This window comes from Triturus cristatus, chromosome 9 (assembly GCF_964204655.1).
Source record: "Triturus cristatus chromosome 9, aTriCri1.1, whole genome shotgun sequence".
NCBI lineage: Eukaryota > Metazoa > Chordata > Amphibia > Caudata > Salamandridae > Triturus > Triturus cristatus.
The window spans coordinates 882,375,509-882,400,105 of NC_140592.1; the positions used below are offsets into that span (position 1 = coordinate 882,375,509).

The 24,597-nt window shown below is 42.7% G+C and overlaps 1 protein-coding gene across 1 annotated transcript in view; it reads right to left on the reverse strand.

The window, feature by feature from the left end:
* Window positions 1-24,597, reverse strand: part of LOC146799012 (cholesterol 24-hydroxylase-like) — a 422,103-nt gene that overhangs the window by 278,908 nt on the left and 118,598 nt on the right. The window contains exons 5-6 of the mRNA XM_085626407.1: window positions 2,906-2,992; window positions 500-638 (exon numbers count right to left, since the gene is read on the reverse strand). Coding sequence (XP_085482533.1) covers window positions 500-638; window positions 2,906-2,992 — 226 coding nt within the window. The remainder of the gene's footprint in view (window positions 1-499; window positions 639-2,905; window positions 2,993-24,597) is intronic.

A 24,597-nucleotide genomic window follows, 5' to 3' on the forward strand; every position in this document is an offset into this window, starting at 1 on the left:
CGAAGGTTAGATTCATTCTAAAGGGGTGCTAGCACTCCTCTCTTACTATTCCCTTCCTGTTTTCCCCATTTGTCCCTATGGGATTGCTAAAATTTAATTAACATTCAGATTATATCTATTGAAGGAACGTGATTAGCAGTACATCACGATCCTGAGCAGGCACAAACCTGATCGCCACCCCAAAAAAGGCAGTCATAGTGATTTGTTATTAAAATGACCAACAGGTTGAGGGACCAGCCGACAGTGCTCTCCACTGGGTGGCTAAAAAGTAATGCAAGTCAAAAGGTGTCATTTCATATCAAATATACATTTTGCAAAAAGAAGGTAAAGAATTAATATTCGTATCCTTCTTGGATCTGGTGATACTGATATTCACATTGTTTGTCTTTTTCCATTGAAAATAAACACTCATCCCTCTTCTATCATTTAGTACTACTTTACATTCCAAGAAATACATTTTTTCATGTGTTCATAGCCCAGCATTAAAAAGGACTGTTACCTTTGCAATAACATCAAGGGTCAGCCTGCCCATCATATCATGCATTTTGACTTCTTTATGTCCATCTGCTTTTTCTGCAAGTATCTCCATTAGTTCCTCAGCTTTTTCATTAAATGGCCCCATTAAATTCATAAGGTAGCTGTATGCAAAATAAAGCATATCTTAGTCATTATAATGGCTGGCAATCTCTTTAATATATAGTGTGCATTTATTAATATGTATAAATTAAGGAAATATGCTGATGATTATATGTTGAATGCCAGCATAAGGACTGAAAGGTTTTAATTTCAACGTTAGGTGAAACAAGAATTATGCACTGTTATGAACTCTTTTCTGAAAACTTCTCTTCAGGGTTAGCTATACTTTCATTAGTATCGGATTTGCATATCCATATTAATGGGAGAATTGAAATTAGAAATGCAAATAGCTTGATTAATGTGTAGATTCAAATGTAATTTACTTTTTCTCAAAGCAGTAGTAATTTTGCAGCAAGGGTATAGGTAGGCACAAGAGGTGGCCGTAACTTCCGCAATTCATTGTAGCGTAATTATGAGATATTTACAGCAAAATTACATGAAATTGTGGATAATTCTGCAATATGCATCTCGCACTCAAAACATTACCCAGTCTGGTGAGATAAAAATTCAGCTCCAAAATCTAATTTTGAGTTGATTTATGGGTTCTCATGATCAAAACACTGTCACTCGTATTCAGATTTCAAGTTTTGTGCTAAAAACGTACCCGAATGTTATGCTCAGGTAAAAAATGTACCTGAAATGTTTGTTGACCGCCCACGTTAAAAGAAGAGCAGCTTTGTTTCAAAACGCTGTACTTCAAGTTCGGATTTACGGTCTACTTCGGTAAAATATTTATCTGAAATGCCCTTGCATTGAAAAAATTATCTGAAGGATATATCTCGCATCAAACATTTTTCCCAAAATTCACATTTAGCTCAGCTCTAGTTGTTGCTGGTTTATATCTTTATTTTCAATGGGAAAATGCTGGATTGAGATGATTTTCGCATTTTTTTTAAATCAACCGTGGTATGATAATACTGGCCAGACCAATGGTCACAGTTTCATTCATCTTAACGTTGCTTGGATAGTTAATATGCATACAACAGATCATTACATACAACAATAGATCTCACATTGAGGTTTAATTGAGATAGCTTAGGGGTAAAAGCTTTTCTTACAGACTTCCTTGTGGAACCTTGCCCCTACTTGCTTCTTGTTTTTGCGTCTACCCAAAGTACTCTCATCATCTGCCATGCATAGGGTGGTTCTCTTCCTGCCTCAGCCTGGGTCCATCTACCCTATCATGTTCTCCCTTCAAGTCACTGCATTGTGGTGTCATGTCACATGCCGGTGGGTGAGGTGACAACTCCTGCGGCAATCAATCACCTAAAAGCCATTCAGATGGTTCAATGTTTGCTAGATCAGTAGAGCATTTAGCTCAGGCCATACTTCCACATCATCCTGTAACAACAGTACAAATTAGATATATTCCCTTTCACCATCATCTGTACCAAATATATCAAAGCCATAAGTTGTCTACGTGATTCCTTTATTTGTGACACATCAAGTTATACTTTCACAGCTTTCAGCTAGCTTGCTCTCCCGGATTCCTCTATTCTTCTTGCTCAGAAATTTGGTGGCCATTGCGGAAAGGTCTTCCTCTTCTACAATTCACCATTTAAGATACTTCAGGATTTGTATTTAATGTTTTAACGTAAATATCCTATTTAATGCTTTAAAGTGCATGATAACTTGCAAATATACTGGTGTTAAATAACTGATCTTTGCTGGTGCCCGACACAGTGGTGATAGCTCTGTCGTGCACTGGAGGGTGAAAGGATATCACCAGATGTATCATGTGCCCATCCTACACTTTTGTTTTACATCCCAATGCATAGTGGAGTTTTCAGTGCTGGTTCACTTCACTTGAATCGTATGAACTAAATCCAAGATTAGGAAGATTTATAAAGGAAAGCTTTGATTAGTGCATGGTGCGCCCAGATAAAATTAAATAAAATTAAATCCCCTAACAACCACAACAATTTCATAATAACAGATGACAGAGAATTTGTGCACAAACGTACCCTTGCTCATAACTTAAACAGTAATTGGAAAGACAGACATTGTTTCCTCGTACAATTATTGTTTATAAAGTTTTCAGAAACATAACGTTTTTCAAATAAATCTGCACATACTTAACCTCTTCGATGACGGAACGGTTCCGTCATGCACGCCGGTTGGGCTGTGCTTATGACGGAACCGTTCCGTCATGGCCCCGCCCGCGCTCAGAACTTTCAGCACTGCGCGGGAATCCGCGCAGCGCTGAAGAGGTTATTTTAAAATTTTCTAGAAAAAGCTTATGAACTGTAAACGTTTAAGTGTAACTTACGTTCGATTGAATGCAGGGTCCATGATTCTTCTCTGCACGTGCCAGTGATCATAATCTCGAGATGTCACCAAACCATTTCCCAAAAATCTGTTACAAAAAGAGGGTGTAGAAGTAAAGAAAATGTCCCATCTTTCAAAACCCAGCCAACTGAAATAATGTATTATTATAAAGTATTGAAAGTGTGAGGTCCAACATGGTCACCAAGCTATATAGATTTATTTAAAAATTGTAGTTTCAGCTACCAACACTATGGGGCCAATTCCGATCTCGCTCGGAATGGCTCCGAACGCGATCCGGCCGTAAAAAGTACGAGCCGTACGCGTATTTACCGACCGACTCGTACGAGCAAGCAAGTATGATGTGAGTAACGCGAAATCACCGACCGACTCGTTTCCGGGTCCGAACAGCTCCGCACGCCTCGTCCGTAAGCAAATCGTGCCGTGCAATGGAGGCGAATTCTGACCGAGCCAGAACGATGCACACGTCGGACAGCTGGATCGAGTCTGCGTCAGACCCCCCCGTCACCCACAGCCTTAAGACTCGGACACAGGGGGAGACCCAAGGGTCTCCCCAACACAGGCATGTACGGTGCGGATGGCACCGACGCGTACCCACTGTAGGGGGAAACCTTGTGCGAGACGTACCCATTCAGTCAATGGGAGCCCATGTACTCATCGTACGACCGGCTCCTATTGACTTCTATGGGAGTCCGACTGAACTGAGCCGGCAGCATGCGGCCGCATCGTACTTGCTCGGTCGGACGGCAGGAGTCCAGCTCGGTCGGAAAACACTCCGGATCTGGCTCTGTCGGAGAGCTTTCCGACCCAGATCGGAATCGGCCCCTAAGTAGTGTTGTTTTAGACAAATTTTTCATAAACAGAGTGGCTTTTGTTTCACTAATAATATTGGCCCGATTTTGAGAGGTCAAAACAATTAATGAAACTTATCCTGCCTGCTCTCATGCAGAGATATCAAAAGCATGAAGATATGAAGGATGCCAAAAGTTACTTTCCCCATCCAAATTATATGATAACATTTTAGAAAGAGTAAGCGCTGTACATTCCAATAACTAACTTGGCATGAAAGTAGTAGCCGTCACAATAAACCATGTTTTTAGTGGAAATCTGTTCTGTGAATTCTGAAAGAATTGTATAAAACAAAGAAAAAAATGTTGAGTGAGATACAGTGAGGGGTGTGTTAACACACCGCACGTTTCAGAAGTGAGGTCAGAATTTGTGTGGCCACACAGCGCTACTCATTTTTCAGTTTCATGTAGAGGTTATCAGTAAAGTTACGGAAGGTAAAACGTCTTGGAATTGGATTTACAGTAATTTAACCCCCTGCACTTCTGGAATCTGATGGAAGTTGTGCCAGTAACGAAAAATAACTTCTGTAAATTTCCAAAATGAATTTCGGTGTCTCCGGCAGCCTTGCACTGCTCATAGAGTTTTGTGGCATGAGTAATTTTTTATTTGGTTATGCTTCAAAACAAGTTTAAGATATGATAGGATCTACTTCTGCTAAGATATTTGTAATTATAGTGTTGCTGCTTAAAAATTCAACTAGATTCACATGCTGTGCATCCACAATCCAATGGCTAGGTCTGGATGTGTTCCTAGTAGTATTTTTTTGTTTACCTTTGAGCATTGGCTAGAGTGGAGTCACTATAGCTCATTGCAATGACGACCATAAGCTCACAATGCCCCTGAATGCAACATACACTTTACATTTTCTGCATCTACTGTTCTCCTTTACCAGCGTGGTAGGGGAATTGCATGCAAATCTAGACAAGTTTTAAATCGGCAGAACCATATTTGCAGGTAACTGGTATCTTTCATGGTGTGAAATCTCTTCTAGATTCACATGTTGTGTAAATATTGTGTTGTTGTATTTTCCCCCTATGGAGAATGATGTGAAGAGGGTGTAGTGGCAGTTAACACTTTCAAAAATTGTTGGACCTACAATAACTTTATTTTGAGAGAGGAAGTCTACTCATTTTCGTAGACCATGTTGCATCATTACAAATGTCTTTCAATGATACATGGCCAAGAATGGCTAATGTAGCCTCTTTCTTTCCTATTGCCTGTGCCTTTTGTTTAATATGTTGCTTTTTTAAAGTATCATAACTGAAGTGTTTGTCCTATCCATCTTGGAATGGTACATTCGGTGCAGGTGCTCCTAATATTAATAGAGCATGGTTCATAGAAAAAGTGTAACTTTTCAAATGTTTTGAGTCTCTTGAATATATTATACATAATAGCTCTTCTAATGTCTACAGGAAGTAACAACCTTTCTGATACATTAGGTGAATTCTGAAAAAACAAATGCAATTGTACTGATTTATTGACATAAAAACTTTGAATTTGTTACCATGATTACCTTGTGCTTGTGAACATTCAGGTAGGTATTTGCTACTAAGAAGGGTGTTTTTAACATAGGATATTTTAAAGTTGCTGTTTATAAAGGTTCAAAGGATGCATTTATCAAACAAGCGTATACTAGATTTAAGTTCTGTTGATGTGGTGGTACCCCATGTGGGGTATACACTGCTGTAGCCCCTTCTAGAAAGCATTTAATAAATGAAATGGTAAACATAATTTTTTTTTTGCACCCTTGTTTGTATATGGATCTAACAGCTGTGTAAGATAGGGTGGAATTCTTGTTTTACTAGATCTCGAAATTTCCCTTCTTAATCCACCAAATAATGTATCAGGGCCACTTCACTTCACAGCACTTCTTTGTTGATGGCTTCCTTGCCTCTTTAATGATAACCATATATTTCTGCGGTTGATGAAGATGTGGAAACTTTACAACCGAGGAGCCAAGGCCCCAGCTGCACAGTTTGTGGTTCAGGGCGAAATATTCCGCCCTGTATTGTAAGTATAGTTTGTGTGTTGGCAACTGGAAGATGTTTTGATGAGACATCTCCATTCGATGTGGCGGCATGAATGCTACTAATGTCACTCTTTGATGTACTGAACTTGTTTATTACAATTTGGAGCAGTGAAATCGGAGGAAACGAGTACGCAGCTTTCCTGGGCCAGCTTATTGACAGCACATTGCCCTCTGGCTGCTGATGGCAATGCGTGGATGTGCCATTTTGTGTTTTCATGTGTTGCACATAGAGCTAGGTCTGGTTTCCCTATGTGATCTAATACCGCTTATTTAAACATCCAGATTCTGTTAATGCCTATCTGTCTGCCTACACAGCCCACCTGAGCACTACCCGCATGTGGGGCCAAATAAGCAATCCATGGTATATACTTTGCAATTGTTCATTTTCATATTTCTTGAGCTAGCGGTCACAGGGGAAAGGATACTGTTCCGCTTTGTTTGTTGAGATAAAATGCTTTTGTTTTATACAAAACGATTTGGACAACTTTGTTTTTGCTTGTTCTGTAAAAACTGTCAAGGCGAGAACAATTTTTTCGGTCTAAATAATGTGCGTCTTATCACATCTTTTTCTGATCACTGACCTCTGATTCTTAACTTGTTCATATGTGCACCTCATCCCCACTCCATTGTTATGATGGCTTGAAGGGCGTACATGTGAAAGTGTGTCCTCTGTCATATTGTCTGTGTTCCACCACGGTATTACTTTCGGAACCTTGTTTGTGACTGGGCTATTGTACAGTCTGCATCTGTGTGGGATTAGTGAACCGGAGTGCTGGTGACTGGGCTAGTAACTGGGTGGGCTAACGCTTCAGGCTGTTGGTCCGCCAGTATGCAAGAGAGCCCGTTTCCCATACATGCTTCTAATGGCGGTGCCTACATAGCAGCCAATATGTGCCAGTATCTCTGCAAACTGTACTGTTGTGGTCTGTGGCCCCGGTAACATCTCTTGACGACTCCCCGCTCCGATGCACCAATGTGGCCCTGTCCAGGGAGCGGAGGGGCTCTGGCCCTGTACATTACAGTTCCTCTGCCTGCCGCTTGATCATCCTCTTGTGGGTCTCCTATCTGGGGCGAGCGCTCGTCACTAGTCGCTGCCATGGTTCTCTTTCTCTTTCCCGTTTCCTTCATTACAAATAACATTAGTTAATACTGCACATAATCCTTATCTATGGGAAATGGGCTGGATGCCACACAGATACCATGCGCCCAGCAATGAAGCTGGCGAGAGGGGCATATGGGCATCCATGCAGGCCGCTGCGACACCAGTACTGCTACTCCGGAGTGTATGTTAACTGGTGGGATTTCCTTACCCCTCTATGACGCACTCTGCCTGATGGGCTAATATGTAATATCTGTGCAATATTGAAAGAAAAACGTATTTAAAAACTTTGTTTGAAACAAACACTAGATGTTCCCAGGGAGCGTGTATTTTCAAACTGTGGCTGCTTAACCATTCCTGATTTGCCCCCATATATAACCAAGTATTTGAACCCACAGTTTCAGTGCATTCCTCACGATCAGATAATGAGACATCTGGTAGAGGAGAATTAACCCTGCAGTTCATTCACACTTCTCCTTAGAGGTCTTACTCAAGACATTGTTGTCTCTAATGTTCCCCAAAGAGTTTGTATTTTATCTGGAGTTGGTGAGGATTTCTTTATGATGCCTACAAATTCATGATTAAAAAGAGTATCTTCAAATGTCTGTTCATCTGTTTGATTGGCATAACTAAAATGAACTTGTGTTTACTAGTTCTCCTGGTAGGGGTACAAGTGAATTGTTTGACATTTCAGGTGTGCTGCTGCTACCAAAAGTGTTCTTGTGAAGACTCTTGGAATCGACTTGAAGTCAAAGGATAGAACTTTGAATTGGCAACAGGCCCCTCTTTCATCGCAAACCTTAGGTACTTGGGATGTGCTGGATGCACTGAAGTGTGAAAATATATATCCTTGAGGTCTGCTGTTGCCAGTCATTGTCACTCTGTAAGGGAGTCACCTCCTGAAGTGTCATTAGTTGGAACCTCTGATAAACCTGTTTTCAAAGCACAGGACTAGCATAGGCCTATGAGTAAAGATTGTTTATCAATTAAGAAGGATGCCAAGCACACTCCTGTGTCTTGTTCCTGTATGGCAGTCTTTCTATGGGATCCTTCAAGAGTAGCTCTTATACATTTTGTTGTAGGATTTGTAGTTTGTCTGGCCAAGGCTGCCATCTTGGCCTCTTCAATCTGATTGCTCCCTCTTTTAAAAGAAACTAATTTGTACACCACCCTCGCCCTGCGTTTGCAATGTAATTTTTTTCATTTGCTCCGGTGAATAATCTACATGCAACAAATGCTCACCAGTAAAAGGCATATCTACATATCTTGCAGACATTCAAAAATTGAGCCATCTGCTTGGTAAAGAAGGCTTTTTTCATCTCGGCTTTCTCGCTCCTGTGGAAACGAGCAGGTACGGAGAGTCATTCTGATTAGCTGACTGTTGGTGGAACAGAAATGAAATATCACCATTACTGAATACAAGGAAAAATTCCTGGTGTTCTGAAGTTATCATAAAGATATGTAAGGGGGCAGTGTAAAGGTGTTCTGTCCCCACTCTACTAATTGAGAGGAGGTCTAAGAGGCATAAGTAGTAAGAAGAAGCAAACTAAATCATTTTTAAAAAAACGTTGCGATCCCACGTGAGTCTCACAGGATTGTGGAAAAGAGGGGTGGTCAGTCACTTCACACACCCTACTATACACATCCGCTGCCTAGGGGAAAGGTGTCAGCAGAGAGGCCAGTCCCTCCTCACACCCTACTGTGCATGCACGTAATCCTGGGGAGGGGTGTCAGTAGAGAGGCCAGCACATCCGCATACCCTACTATGCACACCTGCCACTAAAGGGTAGGAGTCTCAGCGGAGAAGCAAGTCCCTCTGTACTCAGTGGGGAGGAAAGCTCCTCCCTACATCCTACTACGCACACCTGTCAACCGGTGGAGGTGTCGCAGGGGGGAGGCCAGGTCCTCTCCACACCGTAATACGCACATCCGTTGTCTAGGGGACAGGTGTCAGTGGAGAGGTCAGTCCCTTCCACACCCTACTACACACAACTTTCACCCTGGGGAGAGGTCTCAGCGGAGAGGTCAGTCTATTCCCACACCTTACTACATACACCAGGGAGAGAGGTGTCAGTTGAAAGGTCAGTGCCCCACACCCTACTACACATGTTTGTCACCCTGGAGAAAGGTGTAAGAAGAGCAGACAGTCCCTCCTCACACCCGTCACCCATGGGCAGAGTCTCAACAGCGAAGCAAGGGGCAGTTCGTCCTCAAGGGCAAATGGGCGGTACCCTGCCACCTGCGAGGAGCCACACACTCCAGATAATCGGAGTGAAATAAGACACTGGAGCCTCACTGGCACTGTACATGAGAACATGTTCATTTGAACATGATTGTGTTATAGGCATTCTGCACTGCCAGTGTGTGTAGCAGCCTCTCTAGCTCATTGCTGGAGGAGGAGGAGGGAGTGGGTGGGGCTGAAGCATTCATCTCCAGATTGCTGTGTATGTTTATGGCAATCTGGAGCTGCATGCCTGGATTGCCCATGTGTGGTGGTGAGGGCGTAATTCAGCTACGTCCCCTCACACAGGCCCTTTCTATTGAATTTTACAGCTGTACTGCGTAAGTCTTAATCAGCACAGTACACCTGTTAAAACAAGGGGTGTTAGGATGCAAATCAGTGCATCTCGGAATCCAATTTGAAGACAGACACAACATCAGGAGCAGGATTTTTGATAGGACTAGAAGCTGGGAGAGGATTTACAATGGGCCTTGTTATCATGGTCCCACCTCTGCGGTTCTATTCCGGCTTCCTATTTGCAAGATGCAGAGTTGGGTTCCTGCCTTTACGTCCCCTGTGGAGATAAAGTGGAGGCTTTTCTGGGTGAAATACTAAAGAAAGCAAGGTAAGTGATTTATTTCTCCTATACTGATGATGGCATGCACTTCTGCATGATTGTGCAAACATTTTTGTGTACCAGGCAGTCTGTCTCCCATACTATGTAGCTAGAATTGAATTGATGTACAGGTACCATCTAGGTCGAACACAACAGTCATAAGCAGCGACTTCCCCATCTCCCCCACGAGACCCCTTGTAATTGGAGTCCAAGTACAAAGAAGACTGCACATTTATTTCATTGGTTTTCTTAAGGAGAGAGTTTCAAAGTAAAATGTAGGAGGCCAAAACGTAATGACGACGCTATTTGGGTAAACAGCCCTTACAATGAATCAGTCACCCTGCATGCAATTACAACGCGGTTGTTACAATGACCGCGTTGTAACAACGCATACCATTACCCCGCATGTCGTAATAATGCCTTGCGTAGGGGGGAGAAGGTGTTGGATTTAAAATCCAACACCTTCCCTACCGTCCGCACAGACTGGAGTTGGAATAGTAAATTATACTATTCCAACATCCAGCGCCCCCTCCGCAAGTCGCTGTTACGACTTGCGGGTAATGGTATGCGTTGTTACAACGCGGTCGTTGTAACAACCACATTGTAATTGCATGCAGAGTGAAGGCATGCTTAATAAGGAGGCATATTCTGCTAGTTGATGGGGGGGCTAACAGGTCCTGGAAATCTACTATATTACATTGAGGTGTGCAGTCAGAATTAAAATATGGAGAGTGTTAATGTGTCTTTGACACTCCGCATTCAAGGAGATTTGAAGTGTCTGCATTATCTCCCACCAGTGCAAGGCAGATAGTTTACATGTTTAGGGTCATTAAGGGTGTGCTTGCTCCCATTTACAAACTTCAAACCGCTGTGTGCAAGACAGCAGATGTGCTTTAGTATCAGCCGTCTAGAACGTTCTCCCCAATAACTTATTTGAACTTATTTTCAATGTGCAATACTGTTTTCCTGTTTCACATAGCTGTAATCAGCTCATAGCCATTCGAAGACGCATAGCAAGGTAAAGTGAATGGCTATCTTGTGATGCTTTACACCTGCACTCTTATGTCAATCAATTTCAAGTTATGTTTTCGTGCTTCAGGGTTAACCCATCAGACAATGACTCTGGAATTATTTCAGTCCTGTGAAAATTAGCCAGAAGGTGAAAACAGAACAGGTTTAAATTTATAAAAGCAGGACAGATAGCATCAAACACAGCGGTGCTCTGATGGTTAGAGGTCTGAGTATCTTAAATGCTCTTGCGGATGCTTGCTATGATCTACAAATTAGGAGTTTGAATTTTGGCAGGGCCAGTCAACCTTTCATCTTTCTGAGAAAGATCAATTGAATATCAATAGAAATAGTGATAGCGTAACATCTGTTTTGTTTTAATATTGACAACCCCAGAAGTATACAACAAGAAGCATTCTGGATAATCCTTACAGTTGGTAATGCAGCATTCAATGAAGAGAACAGTTCAAGAGGTGTCTCTTAGAATAAATGTACACATTGTAAAGGATGCTGTAGGTATTCCTCTGCTTTCTGGTGCAAGTTGCCCACTCCCTTCCAGGCAACTATGCGGAGTGAAAAGTATTTTGGGGGCATATGTGAGGAGGCATCTATCAACATCTAGGCTCTAAGCCTGTGCTAGGCGAATGGGGCACAAAATGATTCCTAAAAGAGCAATACAAAAAAGATGATTCAAAAGAGCAGAGATGAAGGTTGATGCCAAAGTGTCACCAGTGGGCACACGGTCCAGGACTCCAAAAGGTGGAGATAGAACTAATCTATGCTACTTAGCTACATCTCGGTATCACACACAACCTTCCTATAGAATGGGATGCATTGATCACCTTCTCCCCATTTCTCTCAAAGTGAGAGAGTAAAAGGGCTCAGTTCATGCCATTGCATGCTGAGCAAGATTAACTTTCTTGCCAAGGCAATTTTAATGAAGAGACTAATAACTTTTATTTTGACAGTACAGATAAAGACAGGATCACAGGTTGTCTTACATGAGCCAACATACCATATGATAGTAGAATTACATGTTGTTACTTGCATAAATACTCCAAAGCCAAAGAGTGGAGTGTATCCCTGCACAAGACAGCATGAGTTTCTATTTGAAACCTTTTTGGTTATTGGTTATTCTGGTGCAGATAAAAGAACACAATTCTCCTTCAGTACATATACTATTATTATTATAATAATAATTATTATAACATTTGAATGTGGAGCACTCCATTGAATATAATGGAGTGCTTCGAGCTTCTACAGGCCGGTAAAGGCCCGAAAAGCAACATTCCAATGTTGTTTGAACAAAGGCCTCTCGGAGCCTGGGCTCCGAAAGGCCTTTGTTTTATTTATTAGAACATTCTGCCCTCTAGTCGTAGAACGTTCTAATAGCCTTAAAGCCCTTCGTAGCTGGGCTATACCGGCTATTAAAGTCCCGCTCCCTTGTTGAAGGCCCTTGCCTTCGGCTCGGGACTTTAACGCTGGAGCGGACGTTTAATAGCCGGTATAGCCCGCTACGGCGGGCTATAAGGCTATATTAGAACATTGGAATGGTGGGAGCTTCATTGAAAACAATGGAGTAGCTCCGGGCATATAATGGCTGTTATAAGCCTGGCGCTCCAACATTCAATGTTTCTTTGTACACAGCTGTGTCTGTGAACAAAGGTTTCAGGGAGCATGATGGGATTTCAATCCCCTCAAGCTCCCTGAAGCCTTTATTTTATTTGTAAGATCATTCTGCCCTCTAGTGGCAGAATGTTCTAATACCCTTCTAGCCCTTCGTAGCTGGGCCATACCGGCTATTAAAGGCCCTCTCCAGCGTTAAAGGCCCGAGCCAAAGGCAGGTTATAAGGCTATATTAAAACCATGATATAATTTATTTCTTTGGAACCCTTCATTAACAGTACCAGAGAATGATCAAAATTATGCAAACAAAACTGCTGGTGCAGAAGGTCTGTGAAGCATAAAATATATCAGTTCATGTTGAGAAATAAAGTTCTTTGCACACAGTGCACAAATGCACAGTAATTGAAGGGGTTTATAAATTTATTTCTTTGCAATGTAGCCAGTAGCTCTTTTCTTCCAATCAGTATTAGTTTCCTTGGGTTTTTGAAGGTCATTGCTGTCAACTCTTTAAAATTGAGGTTTGGGATTTAACCTCAATATGGAACGTTTAACAACTGGTCTTAGTTAACGGATCCATATTTTGGTATCTAAAATGATACCCATATATCATCGTGTCAGGCTGTGTTGCATCATATTTCTTATCTAGGCTTATATATTGCCCCGTGAAAATGGTAGAAGGCGTTAAGAAAGGTTGGAATAAAATGCAATAAATTAGTAACTAATCATTTCTGAGTAAATACAACAATTATTTTTCCTGGATTAGCATTCAATGAGGGGTTGCTTATTTATATTGAGACACTGTCCAAAGTTTTTGGTGACTGGGCTCTGTCTCTAAGTGAATGTGTTATTTTCACTTAGTCTAATATAATTTAGTCTAATATAGCCTTATAGCCCGCCGTAGCGGGCTATACCGGCTATTAAAGGCCCGGTACAACTTTCCTCTCAGACCTTTGACAAGGGAGCGGGACTTTAATAGCCGCTATAGCCCAGCTACGAGGGACTACAAGGCTATTAGAACATTCTGCCACAGCTGTGAACAAAGAAGCACTGGAATGTTGGAGCGCCGGGCTTATACTAGCCATTATAAGCCCGGGGCTACTACATTGTTTTCAATGGACATTCCAATGTGCCAATATCTGTTATACAAAATTTCAATGTCAACGTTCTATTCAGTGTTCGAGTAGGACTGCATACTTTTAGCTTAGCTATAGTGATAAAAACGATGCTGCAGCACAAACCTCTTCTGCAACTAGACATATAGTTTAAATCGTAAGAGTGGCAGACAGAACTTGGCACATGTTTCATTTTATTGAGATGTGGCTACACTTGGCAGTTGGTAAATTGCTGAAAATAGTTTTTAAAGCATTTCAGGGCCTTGTTGGTGCTCCAATAGAACTTTGTTTTTTATATCTGTAGTTGCTAACACAAATACTTTAGTAAAGGTGGTCTAGATGCTAAACACCCTCCTGTTTTCAAAGATTTACTGGGGGAGAGTCCTCCCAATCGTTATTCCTTTCGGAGATTTGGTTTTGCTTCCTCAATACTGACAAATCATGATCACCACTATAAAATCTCGCCAGCCGCCACTGCTGGGGAGGTCTCAGCGGAGAGGCCTGTCCTTCCCTACACCCTACTAAGTACACCCTGTGGAGCAGTCTTAGTGGAAGGGCCAGTTCTCCTCACACCCATCCTACACAGTTGACGCTTAGGGGAGAGGTCTCAGCGGAGAGACTAGTCCTGCCCCACACCATACTATACATGCCTGCCATTCTGGGGAGGGGTCTCAGCAGAAAGGCCAGTCCCTCTCCACATCCTACTTTACACACCTTTAGTCAAAGAGACAGGTCTCAGCGGAGGGGCAAGTCCCTTCCCACACTGTACTATGCACACCTGTCATCCAAGAGAAAGACTTCTGCGGAGAGGCCAGACTCTCTGTACAACCTACTACACACATCCCTCGTCAAAGAGAGAAGTCTTAGCTGAGAGAAGAGTCCCTCCGCGTACCCTACTATGGATGCACATCATTCTGGTGAGGGTGTCAGTGGAGAGGCTAGTCCCTGCTCCCACCCTACTACGCACACTTGTTGCCCTGGCAAGAGATTATAGTGGAGAGGTTCATTTCTTCTCATGCCATAACAGGCTCACCTGTTGCACTGGGGAAATGTGTTATGGGAGAGGCCAATCCATTCTCACAATTTACTACGCACACTTGTATAGGGGAGAAGTCTTATCAAAGAGGCTAGTCCCTCCTGACAGCCCTATGCTCACTTGTTGCCCTAGGGAGAGGTCTCAGCTACAAGTATAGGTCCTCTCAACTGCCTATTATACATTTCTTTCACACTAGGGAGAGGTCTCTGCAGAAAGTCAAATCGGTTACCTCATTGTATTATGCATGGTTCCCAGACAGTTTTTGTCAAGGAAATGTATGAGCTCGTAAGTCTCTCACAGGAGTTGGAATAATATAGGAGGAAGGTGCTGTTAGGGTGCTCCCATGGGAGTTCACAGGTGTTAAATGGTTTTTGAAAAAACGGAGTTGTAACGTATAGCAATCAGATTCTGAGGATGTAGGGTAACTCTAAAATGAGCAGCAGTGTTTATAGTATGTGGTGGACACTTAGATGTGCAACAGGATGCATTCCTTAATGTTATTAAGGAAGATCTTGCTTCTTTCTGCAGTGAAATGCACTCCATCTCACCTGTAAAACCTGACATATCAAAACATGTGTTGGTATGATAAATAGAGCCCATTCCAAGGCCACAGAGAAATGCAGAAATTGTTTATTCACATTTCACTGGGATTTTTCTGTTTTGGGACAAATTATTTTGACCACTGCATGTTTACCTTTCTTATATCATTTCATTTCATAAGGCTTTATTCGGAACAAAAGACAAGTCCATAAAAGCACAGCATAAAAAAGACAACAATATAAAACAACAGTCGTGAGCAGGAGATAGAGCAATTTAAAAAAGTTAAAAAAGCATACTTTTCCTTGCATTAATTGATTTAAGGAGAAAGGTAGCCGTATAAAAACAAACGTCAGGATGATGTAAGTTAAAAAGCAAACTCATGCAGTCACGTATTGTCCTGACTCCAAATTTAGCAAACAGGGGTTTCAAATAAGCAATCCGCAGGTATTTATACAGCTGACAGAGCAAAAGAAAGTGCACAGTGCTTTGGGGGGTAGTATTATCAGACGGACAAGGGCCAGCAGGATGTAAATACTGAGAGGGGAAGGCAACAAGGTTGTGGACTACTCCGGTTCAAAGTCTAGCCAACACAAACCGATGTGCCTTCCAGCTCACTTGTGACAAATACGGTTGGAAACCCACAAATTCATTTAGATCATAATAAAGAACACAGGATGAAAGTTCAGAGCTATTTTGATACCTCCTGGTGGAAAGCTGTTGTAAAAAACAGTACTTAAGTTCGGTTTTAGACAGCTCAGTAGCCCCACATCGATCCACAATGATGTTAATGTTAAAGATCTCACGAAAATTATCCACGATATACTTTAACCATGGGATCTTTAGATGATGGTCCAAGGAGAGGCAATCAGATATAATGGCTCTGCACAGTGAGGTCTCTTCTTTTATCCAAATGGAACGCCATAGCATCAGTGGCCTAAGGAGGATCAAGTCGGCAAGGTGGTGAATACCCAGTTCATTATGCACTAAAACATTAGAGACAGAGCTTGGCAGGCAAAAAAGTCTCTTCAAGAATACATTCTCCTCAACCTGAAGAGACCCTGCCGGGGCATGGCCCCAAATGCCCGCTCCGTACAAGGCAATCGAGACACAACGGGACTGAAAAATTTTAAGCATATTATGGACCCGTCTGTCTCCTAGTTTCGTAGCCATAGTGAAAATTCCATGAGCACTCCTCGCCATCTTGGCCCTGACATTCTTATGTTCATTGACCCAAATGTTTTTATTTGAAAAAGTGACCCCCAATTACGAAAAATTGTCAACGGCCTGGACCTTCTGTCCCTCTATGAAAAATGAGAACTGTTTCTTACTGTTCCTACGCCCACATTCCATAACATAGGTTTTAGATTTATTTAACACTAACTTTCTGCTTTTAATGAATTGCGAAAAGCCGTCCATCAGCCGTTGAAGGCCGTTTGGGGTGCGTGAAATTAGAACCGCGTCATCCGCGTATAATAACACAGGGACGTTATCCTCGTTAATTTTGGGAGCGTCCACTGCCAGAGATTTAAGAAAAGAATCAATCTCGTTGATGAAGAGTAAAAAGCAGTGGGGCCAACACACATCCCTGTCTAATTCCACGCCCAATCTCAAAGTTAGTAGTACATTTCCCGTTGGAACCATAACGAACACAAGCACGTAGTTTAGCATAAAGACGTGCTAAGAAGAACACAATACCCTCGGGTGCCCCAATTTCAATTAGCTTTGCCCAGAGAATGCCATGGTCCACCAGGTCAAAGGCATTACTCAAATCCGCAAAGCAGAGATAAATAGTGCCGGTCTTTGCCAGGGTATATTTACCGATGAGCAGGTCTAAATTTAGACACTGCTCAATCGTACCACGACCCTTCCTGAACCCAAACTGGCTCTCTGCTAAAATGCCATTTTCCTCCGCCCATTCTTCCAACCTAACTAGAAGCACTCTACTCATTATTTTTACGGAAGAATCCAACAAGGAGATTGGACGATAGTTCTTAACGTCCCCTCGATTTCCTTTCTTAAATATTGGAATTAGGATGGATTCTTCCCAAGTAGGGGGCACCTCATTACGGACTGCTGCGTTGCAAATATTAGTTAACAAAGGCCCCCATACTTCAGGGACCAATTTATAGACATCAATTGGCACCCTGTCTGGACCCTGTGCTTTTCCTCCTTTACTGACCCTTATGCTATCAAAAACCTCTTGGACGGTGATATTCAGTGGCGTATGCGGCCACCTATCCCCTATATCCCTGGATGCAGTGTCAGACTCAAAGATTTTAGAAAAATGGGAAACCCACTCTTCCTTCATAACGTTGGAGGTTAATTCAGGGGTTTTATCATCTTTGAGGAATGGGGAATTAACTGTTTTCCAGAACAGGGTACAATTATTCGATTCAGCAGCCAAGGTCAAATTGTCCCATGCCTCCTGTTGGAGTTCCAATTTCCTCTGTTTGAGGGTTTCTTTGTATCTGATTCTAAGATCTACAACCAAGCCCTTATTTCTTGGCGTAGCTGATAAAGCTAACTTTAGTTCTTTTAGGGCCAAGGTACAAGCTGAATTAAACCACCCCCGCAGGCGTTCCTCCTTGTACTTGAGTGTACTAGTAAGCTTAGAGTCAATGACCGCATTAATACCAATAAAATGCTCAATAGAGCCAGTGGTACCTTGGTTATCTTCTAAAATCCCTGTAATACCTGCCAGGCAACTAGTAATAATTGAATCAGACATGATTTCAGCCTTATCCCCCCTCCACCTGAGTCTGGTGCCATTAGGGCGCACAGCCTCTATGTTGTTAACAATACCCCCCGGAATACAGGTCCCTTTATTTTCCCATAGCATGGCCTCTACTATCAGGCAATTATGGTCACTAAGCTGCATGTCTATGACTTTAGGTGCCATAGTCCAGGCGTCAAGACTCGAGGAGATACAAATAAAATCAATAACAGAATTCGCTCCCCGGCCTGTAAAAGTTGGGCAAATCTCCTCCTGTTCGTTTTTCTCGTTAACCATAATAGACATATTATGTGAATCAAGGAGACTGTTTAAGGCATCTCCATAATGGTTATGTTGAAAATGGGGGATTCCATCTCCATGACAGTCCACCGCCCCACATACATTGACATCTGAAAATGGGCAGGTAGTGGCGTTAAAATCCCCTGCCATAAACAAATCAAAGATTACATTGGAATCCTTGAGGATGTCATCCAATGCGCTTGATAGTGCTCTAACCACCTGATCCCTAGTATCATCAAAAACATTGTTATAAAAATGTATTAAGAGAATATTCCTGCCTCCTGTTTTGTGCAGCCATAAAATCTAGGAATGAACCCCAACTTGTATGTATTTTTTAACCAGCAGAGGGGTTTGGACAGAAATCAAAATCAAAAGGCCACCCTTAGCTCTACCTGATAGGGAACCCGTAGCAGGTAGCTGGTAAGAGACGAAACCATTATATCCTCTAAAGTCCCTACACCAGGTTTCCTGTAAACAGATAATATCAAAGAGAGCTAAAAATTCAGTCCAACCCAGACAATCTGATTTGGACCTGATACCCGCAATATTCCAACTGGCAATATAACAGCTGGAAAAACCGGAGGCATCAGACCCCATAGGAGAACAGTTACTACCCTGCTGGAAAATAGCAACATTTGAAGTATCCAATAATGGCTCGGAGCAACCTACTGGATCGCCCTCCTTGCCCATAGGCGTACAATCTACAGTTGTCCCAGAAATGTTATCCATAGGCCCTAATATACAAACACTTTGACCCGTACCAAACGAGAGCTGTCTCTCCGCGATTTCTGGGGATACCGTACCCAACTCCGGTAAAGACTCCGAGCAACCTACTGGGTCACCCTCCTTGCCCATAGGCGTACAATCTACGGTTAACCCAGGGATGTTAATCATAGGCCCTGATATACAAACACTTTGTCCCATATCAAACAGAGTCTGTCTCTCTAAGGTTTCAGGGGATACCGTACACAACTTCAGTCAGTCGTTTTGATCTAACCCGCTAAAGCATTGGAAACAATTAGCGGTATTCACCTGGAAACTATTTGCAAAACTATGCAAAGCTTCTCCCCTCGTTCTCTCCCCCCCCCGTGGTTACTAGAATGATGACTAGTGTGTTGTCTATAAAAAAAAGCCCAAAGGACGGAGTGAAATGCCCTGCTCGCTACAGGGGCAAGAAGTGGCTCGGATCAGAGCTGTCGTGGCAAGGTGTGGGTTACTGAAGTTAATAATAACGCAATCCCCAGCGATGTTCTTCGGGGACGTGCCAATCCAGTTGGCTCTGGTAGTGGCCAAAATTTGGTCCGCCAGAGCCACTGGAAAGCCACACTCCCGATTGAGCCATGCCACAGTTTTATATTTAAGGGACTCATGTGATTCCGTAGAGCAGTAAAGCCCATCCTCCCTAATTGGTGTAACGTTAGTCAGGACTGCTACGTAGGGTGCGCAGTCCGGTGGGAGGTTCGGTTGAGGAAGGCCACAATTACTAGACTTCCCCCTTTCGGTAATCTTCAGCTGGTTCCCCAGGACCCGGGTGGTGGGGGGGTTCGGAGGGACATCATTGGAGCATAAAGGTGTTACTGTAATGGCATTTATAGTGTCCCCTGTAGACGGTAGACTTAGATTACCCTGCTGCTCGATAACTGTAATGGGACTACTGTTTGACTGTGCAGGAATACTAAAGCCTGCACAGGCCACCCCAACGCTGGATGTGCCTTTGTTGGATTGCACGGGCTTGCTAGTCCTGCCCCCAGCCACAGTGGCCACAGCAGCAGCTGGTTGCGGACTGTTGTTTGGTTTCAAGCCGGATTGCACCAACACACCCAGTCTAATTACCTCCCTAGAAACAGCCTCGAGTTTATCCAGGAGTGGAAGGACAATTTTGTCTAACTAGGCATCAATCATACCAATAAGCAGCTCTAGCTGATCCGGAGATAGTTTCAAATGGGTGGAATTAACATCATTATGTAAACCGTTTAGCTCAGTGGGGCCCCCATTTGATACGGAAACTGTGTTCTTCTTACTTTTACGACCCCCCTTCTTAGACAGTACAGGTCTACTTAAATGTCTCCCTGACCTCAACACTCTATGAGGTTTGGGGACCACGGAACCCGGGGCGTCAGAGTCATTATGGGACTCGTTTGCATCAGATTCCTTGTGGGGGTCCTCAGCGTCAAGGATAACCTGTGATGGCTCTATTTCATAGGTACCCTCCCTGGTTGGACAGTCCGGAGAGACCACTTTACAACTGTCATCAATGGTGGGAATCAACAGGGGAGTAGGCAAAGGGACAGAGATCTCCGCAGAGACTGGTTGAATCGTGGGGTCAGGTGCACTTCCCAGACCCAGGGATAGTCTTCGCTCCTTATTAATCTTGTCTACTACTTTCACTAAGTAGTTATCAAGTGTGGAGACAATGGGGCGGGAATTCCCGACTGACTTGGGCATATTGCCTTGGAGAAAAGTACAAAGGTACACAGGTACAAAATAACCAGCACAAATATTACCAAGTAAGGATAACACTTAATATGAAATGACTTAAAAATACAGTTATAAAATATACAACAATCAATATCAAACCGATATCAGACCCCTAGATTGGGGGCTGGGTTTAGGGATGCTTTTTTAATTTTTGCCAGGAGTAGACCAATGTTCAGGCAAACAGCAGAATCTAAGCGTCCAAATGCGCTCCAAAATCATAGAATGTGTGACAGGCAGGGGTATGGCTAGCAGGGGGCGCAGGCCGGGTCAGACAAGTTTCACAGGGACTCCTGGACTAGCGAGTGTTTGGAAAAGCGGCGACAGGGGGATAGTACAGCAACAGTACTCAACACAGTTGGGAAAGGACACAATTAAAATGGTACATAAAAAGGAAATAGCATACCCAGACGGCCACTAGCGACCCTTACAGTTCAGGAGTGCTGCGGCAAATGTCAAAGGGAATGCCCGACTTGGCCTTGAACGGTCCTTGACGGGCAAGGACGGGCCCGCCCTTGGCCCGGGCTTCGCCCGGGCGCTGCCCGCACGCATCCCGCGCTGCGGGACGCTCTGGAGGCTTAAATGCAGCCCGGGCGCTGCCTGATGATGTCAGCCGCAGGCGCCCGGAGCTGGGAACACTGGGTGATGAAGTGCCGTTCCCCTCACGGCGGTAGGAATCTCGTAATCCTCTATTGTGGCTCCCAAAGTCAGGCCGTTCCCCTCACGGCGGTTTCGCTTGTGAACACCTGGCTTAGAAGCGCTTCCCGCACTGCGGGACGCTCTGGAGGCTTAAATGCAGCCCGGGCGCTGCCTGATGATGTCAGCGGCAGGCGCTCGGAGCTGGGAACACTGGGTGATGAAGTGCCGTTCCCCTCACGGTGGTAGGAATCTCGTAATCCTCTGTTGTGGCTCCCAAAGTCAGGCTGTTCCCCTCACGGCGGTTTCGCTTGTGAGCACCAGGGCTTAGAAGCACATCCTTTCTTATATATTTAAATATACAAAGGCTGTATTAGGAAAGAGAGACATCAACTGACAAAAGCTCTCCTCTTCAATTCAAGTCCAACCCCAATGATTGTGCCTAGGTCATTGCCACCACAGTTCACTATCATGAAGTCTGGTTGCTCACAATCCAACATTTTCTCAACCATTGGTAACAATTGATGCCACTTCATACCTCTATGGCCAATCCAAGGGATATCCAACTGGGAAAATCCAAGATCTATGTCAAGATCACAATTTATGGCATATTCTCTGGCACAGAGGATAAAACTGGACCTACAATTCAGAGGTGAACCATGATGCAGTATGGGGATACAGGTCACAGCACGAGGATGCAGCAGAATGAGTAATATTCAGAAAGAACATGGAGTTAGTTCAGGGGTAAAAAAGGAGGACTGGTGAAACAGTGTGAGTTTTCAAAAGGAGTGTGCTATCGGTAAGAGTTTTCTAATGCTTTTTTTGCATTTGAAGACAACAGTTTTGTTTGTGCAAACTAACTTTTGTTTTATGAACCTTTGACCCAGTTCTTAGTAAGCAATCTATCATAAATGGTTGCCTAGGATACTGTACTGCAGGAGTGTTGGAGGAATAGAGTGTAGTCTGTCTTTCTGATACAAGTTTGTCTAGGTAATTTATTTTTTAAAAGATAGTTGATGGTTTAGGCAGGAAAAAAAGAACGGTGAAAGTTAAACGTAGTGTGCTGCACTTGCTGTGAAAGTATTATTGAAAGTGCTTTAAAAATCCACACACAATGTATATAGTACAACTATTTGTATAAGTGTAGTTTAGAAAGACAAAAAAATGGTGTTAATTTATATTTTTGTTAGTTATAGGGGGTGGTTTTGAAATTCTTCTTCAGGCCCACGACAGTTGGCTGCAAGCTTCAGAAAGTAACGTTTTCTGTGTGGGCTCTGCACAATACGACAAGACTCTCACAAGAGTCTTAAGGAAATTTATCAAAGTGTACCTTGCCATGAGGTCTTTCAATGAGAGATTCGCGAGAAAGAACAGAGAGGACAAGGAAGAAATGTGAAGAAGGGCAGTAATAGTGTTATAAAGTGTATAAAACAATCTCAAAACAAAATAAATAAACCACACCTTCTCCTGGTTAAGAATTATGTTAAAATTAAAGTTTACAAAGCTCATAACAAGGACTCCTGGTAAATGTAGTGTGGAGCAGATGGATTTGCTGTGTGAGCAATAAAAGACTTAGATAATATTAAGGTCACCCAGTAGTTGACATTTCCAATACATGATTCAAAACAAGTTAAGGTGATATTGGCTCCGAGGCTTGAAGGTTCAGATATTTATATCTCTTGCATAAAAAAAGATAGCCGAGATTGCCCTGGGTGTTGTGGAGGTCTAGCAGGTGTAAAAGAAATTGGTGTACTCAACCACCTTCAAGATGCAAAGTCTTCTGCAGGTATTTCAAACTATAGAGTAATTAACATTTGGAGTCTGCGACTTAAGATTTAAATAATATATAAAACTTTTAAATACTGTTTAAAATGGTGTTCTTATTAACGGAGTGGTGATTACTTATCACATTTAAAATATAATTGGCAAAGACTTTAATAAATGAAAAAGTAATAATGGTGTTTACAAAATGTATGAATGTTCAGAATTATAAATACTTATTGGTCTACTGGAGGTAATTGAACTATTCTATTTGTAATGTTTATTTATTACATTCGGTTTGTTGTTGTTGAAATTTCAAAATAACAAAATTAAGTGCCTTATACTGATAAATAGTATTTGCTACTCACCCTTAGCTGAGCTTACATGTGGTATATTTTTGTATTTATAGATGCATATTAAGTGATTTGAGCACTGAATTGTAGAGGTCTTGTGGAATCGTTCAAAATACTATATACAAAATTGAAAGTTAAACTTGTTGTAATACATCTCCAGTGTAATAGTCTTTCACATATTTTGCATAATCTGTTTGTTTTCAATTTTTTAAAGTACAGTTTAAGAAAAAGTCAGATTGCTGGTGTCAAATGTAGGCTTTATATTTCATACTGTCATATGTCACAGGTGCCAGGCTCTTATCAAAGTGAACTATGCAGAATGTGTATCTAATTAAAAGATGTTTCCAGAGGGTCTAGCGTCCCCTAAATTCTTGTACACATACTTCACCCTCTGCAGAGTTATCAGTGGAAAGGCCACTTTTCCCAATCCCACCGTGCACTCCCTTCACCCAGAGAAAATGTGTTTGCAGAGGGGGGAGTGTATCAATCAAGCCTTTCACACAGTGTTCACCACATAGCGAAGTCAAAGAGAGAGGCCATGTTGTTGTAAACCCCAAGTATTAACCCTATATAGAGTTGTAAGAAAAGGAGCCAGTCTTTCATCACACTCTACCATAGAGAATCTGCACCCAGTTTTAGGGCCATATGTAGGTAGCCCAATACCGGTCGGTAACGGACGATTTTCGGTAAATATACCGTTACCGACCGGTATTTAGGCTTTTGCTATGTAGGGGGATCACTTCTGTATTCGGTAATTTACCGAATCGGTAATTTTACCGATTCGGTAAATACCGAATACAGAAATGAGATGTAGGGGGGGGTGTGTGGTGGGTGTGGGGAATCGTTATTTACCACCAACTAAAAGTTGGTGGTAAATGACGAATAGGTGTAAAAATGCATTTTTGTGAACTGTGAAGTGTGCAATGTGGCAGACATACATGCCCCTAGGGCATGTATGTGCGCCACATGTGCACACATGGACGAATCAGGGGTGCAACAGGGTGTCAATGTGACACCCTGCCACCCATGATGATGCCTCCCCCCATTACCAAATCGGTATTTACCGATTCGGTAATGGTAACTGGCTTCCCATTGATTCCTACGGGCCTCCTGGCCCATAGGAATCAATGGGAAACAAGTTACCTTTACCGAATCGGTAAATACCGATTCTAAAATACCGACACTTACCGAATCGGTATTTTCTTACCTACATTACATTTACCGATTCATAAATACCGAATCGGTAAAATTCGGTATTTAAGAATCGGTAAATGTAATTTACCTACATAAGGCCCATAATG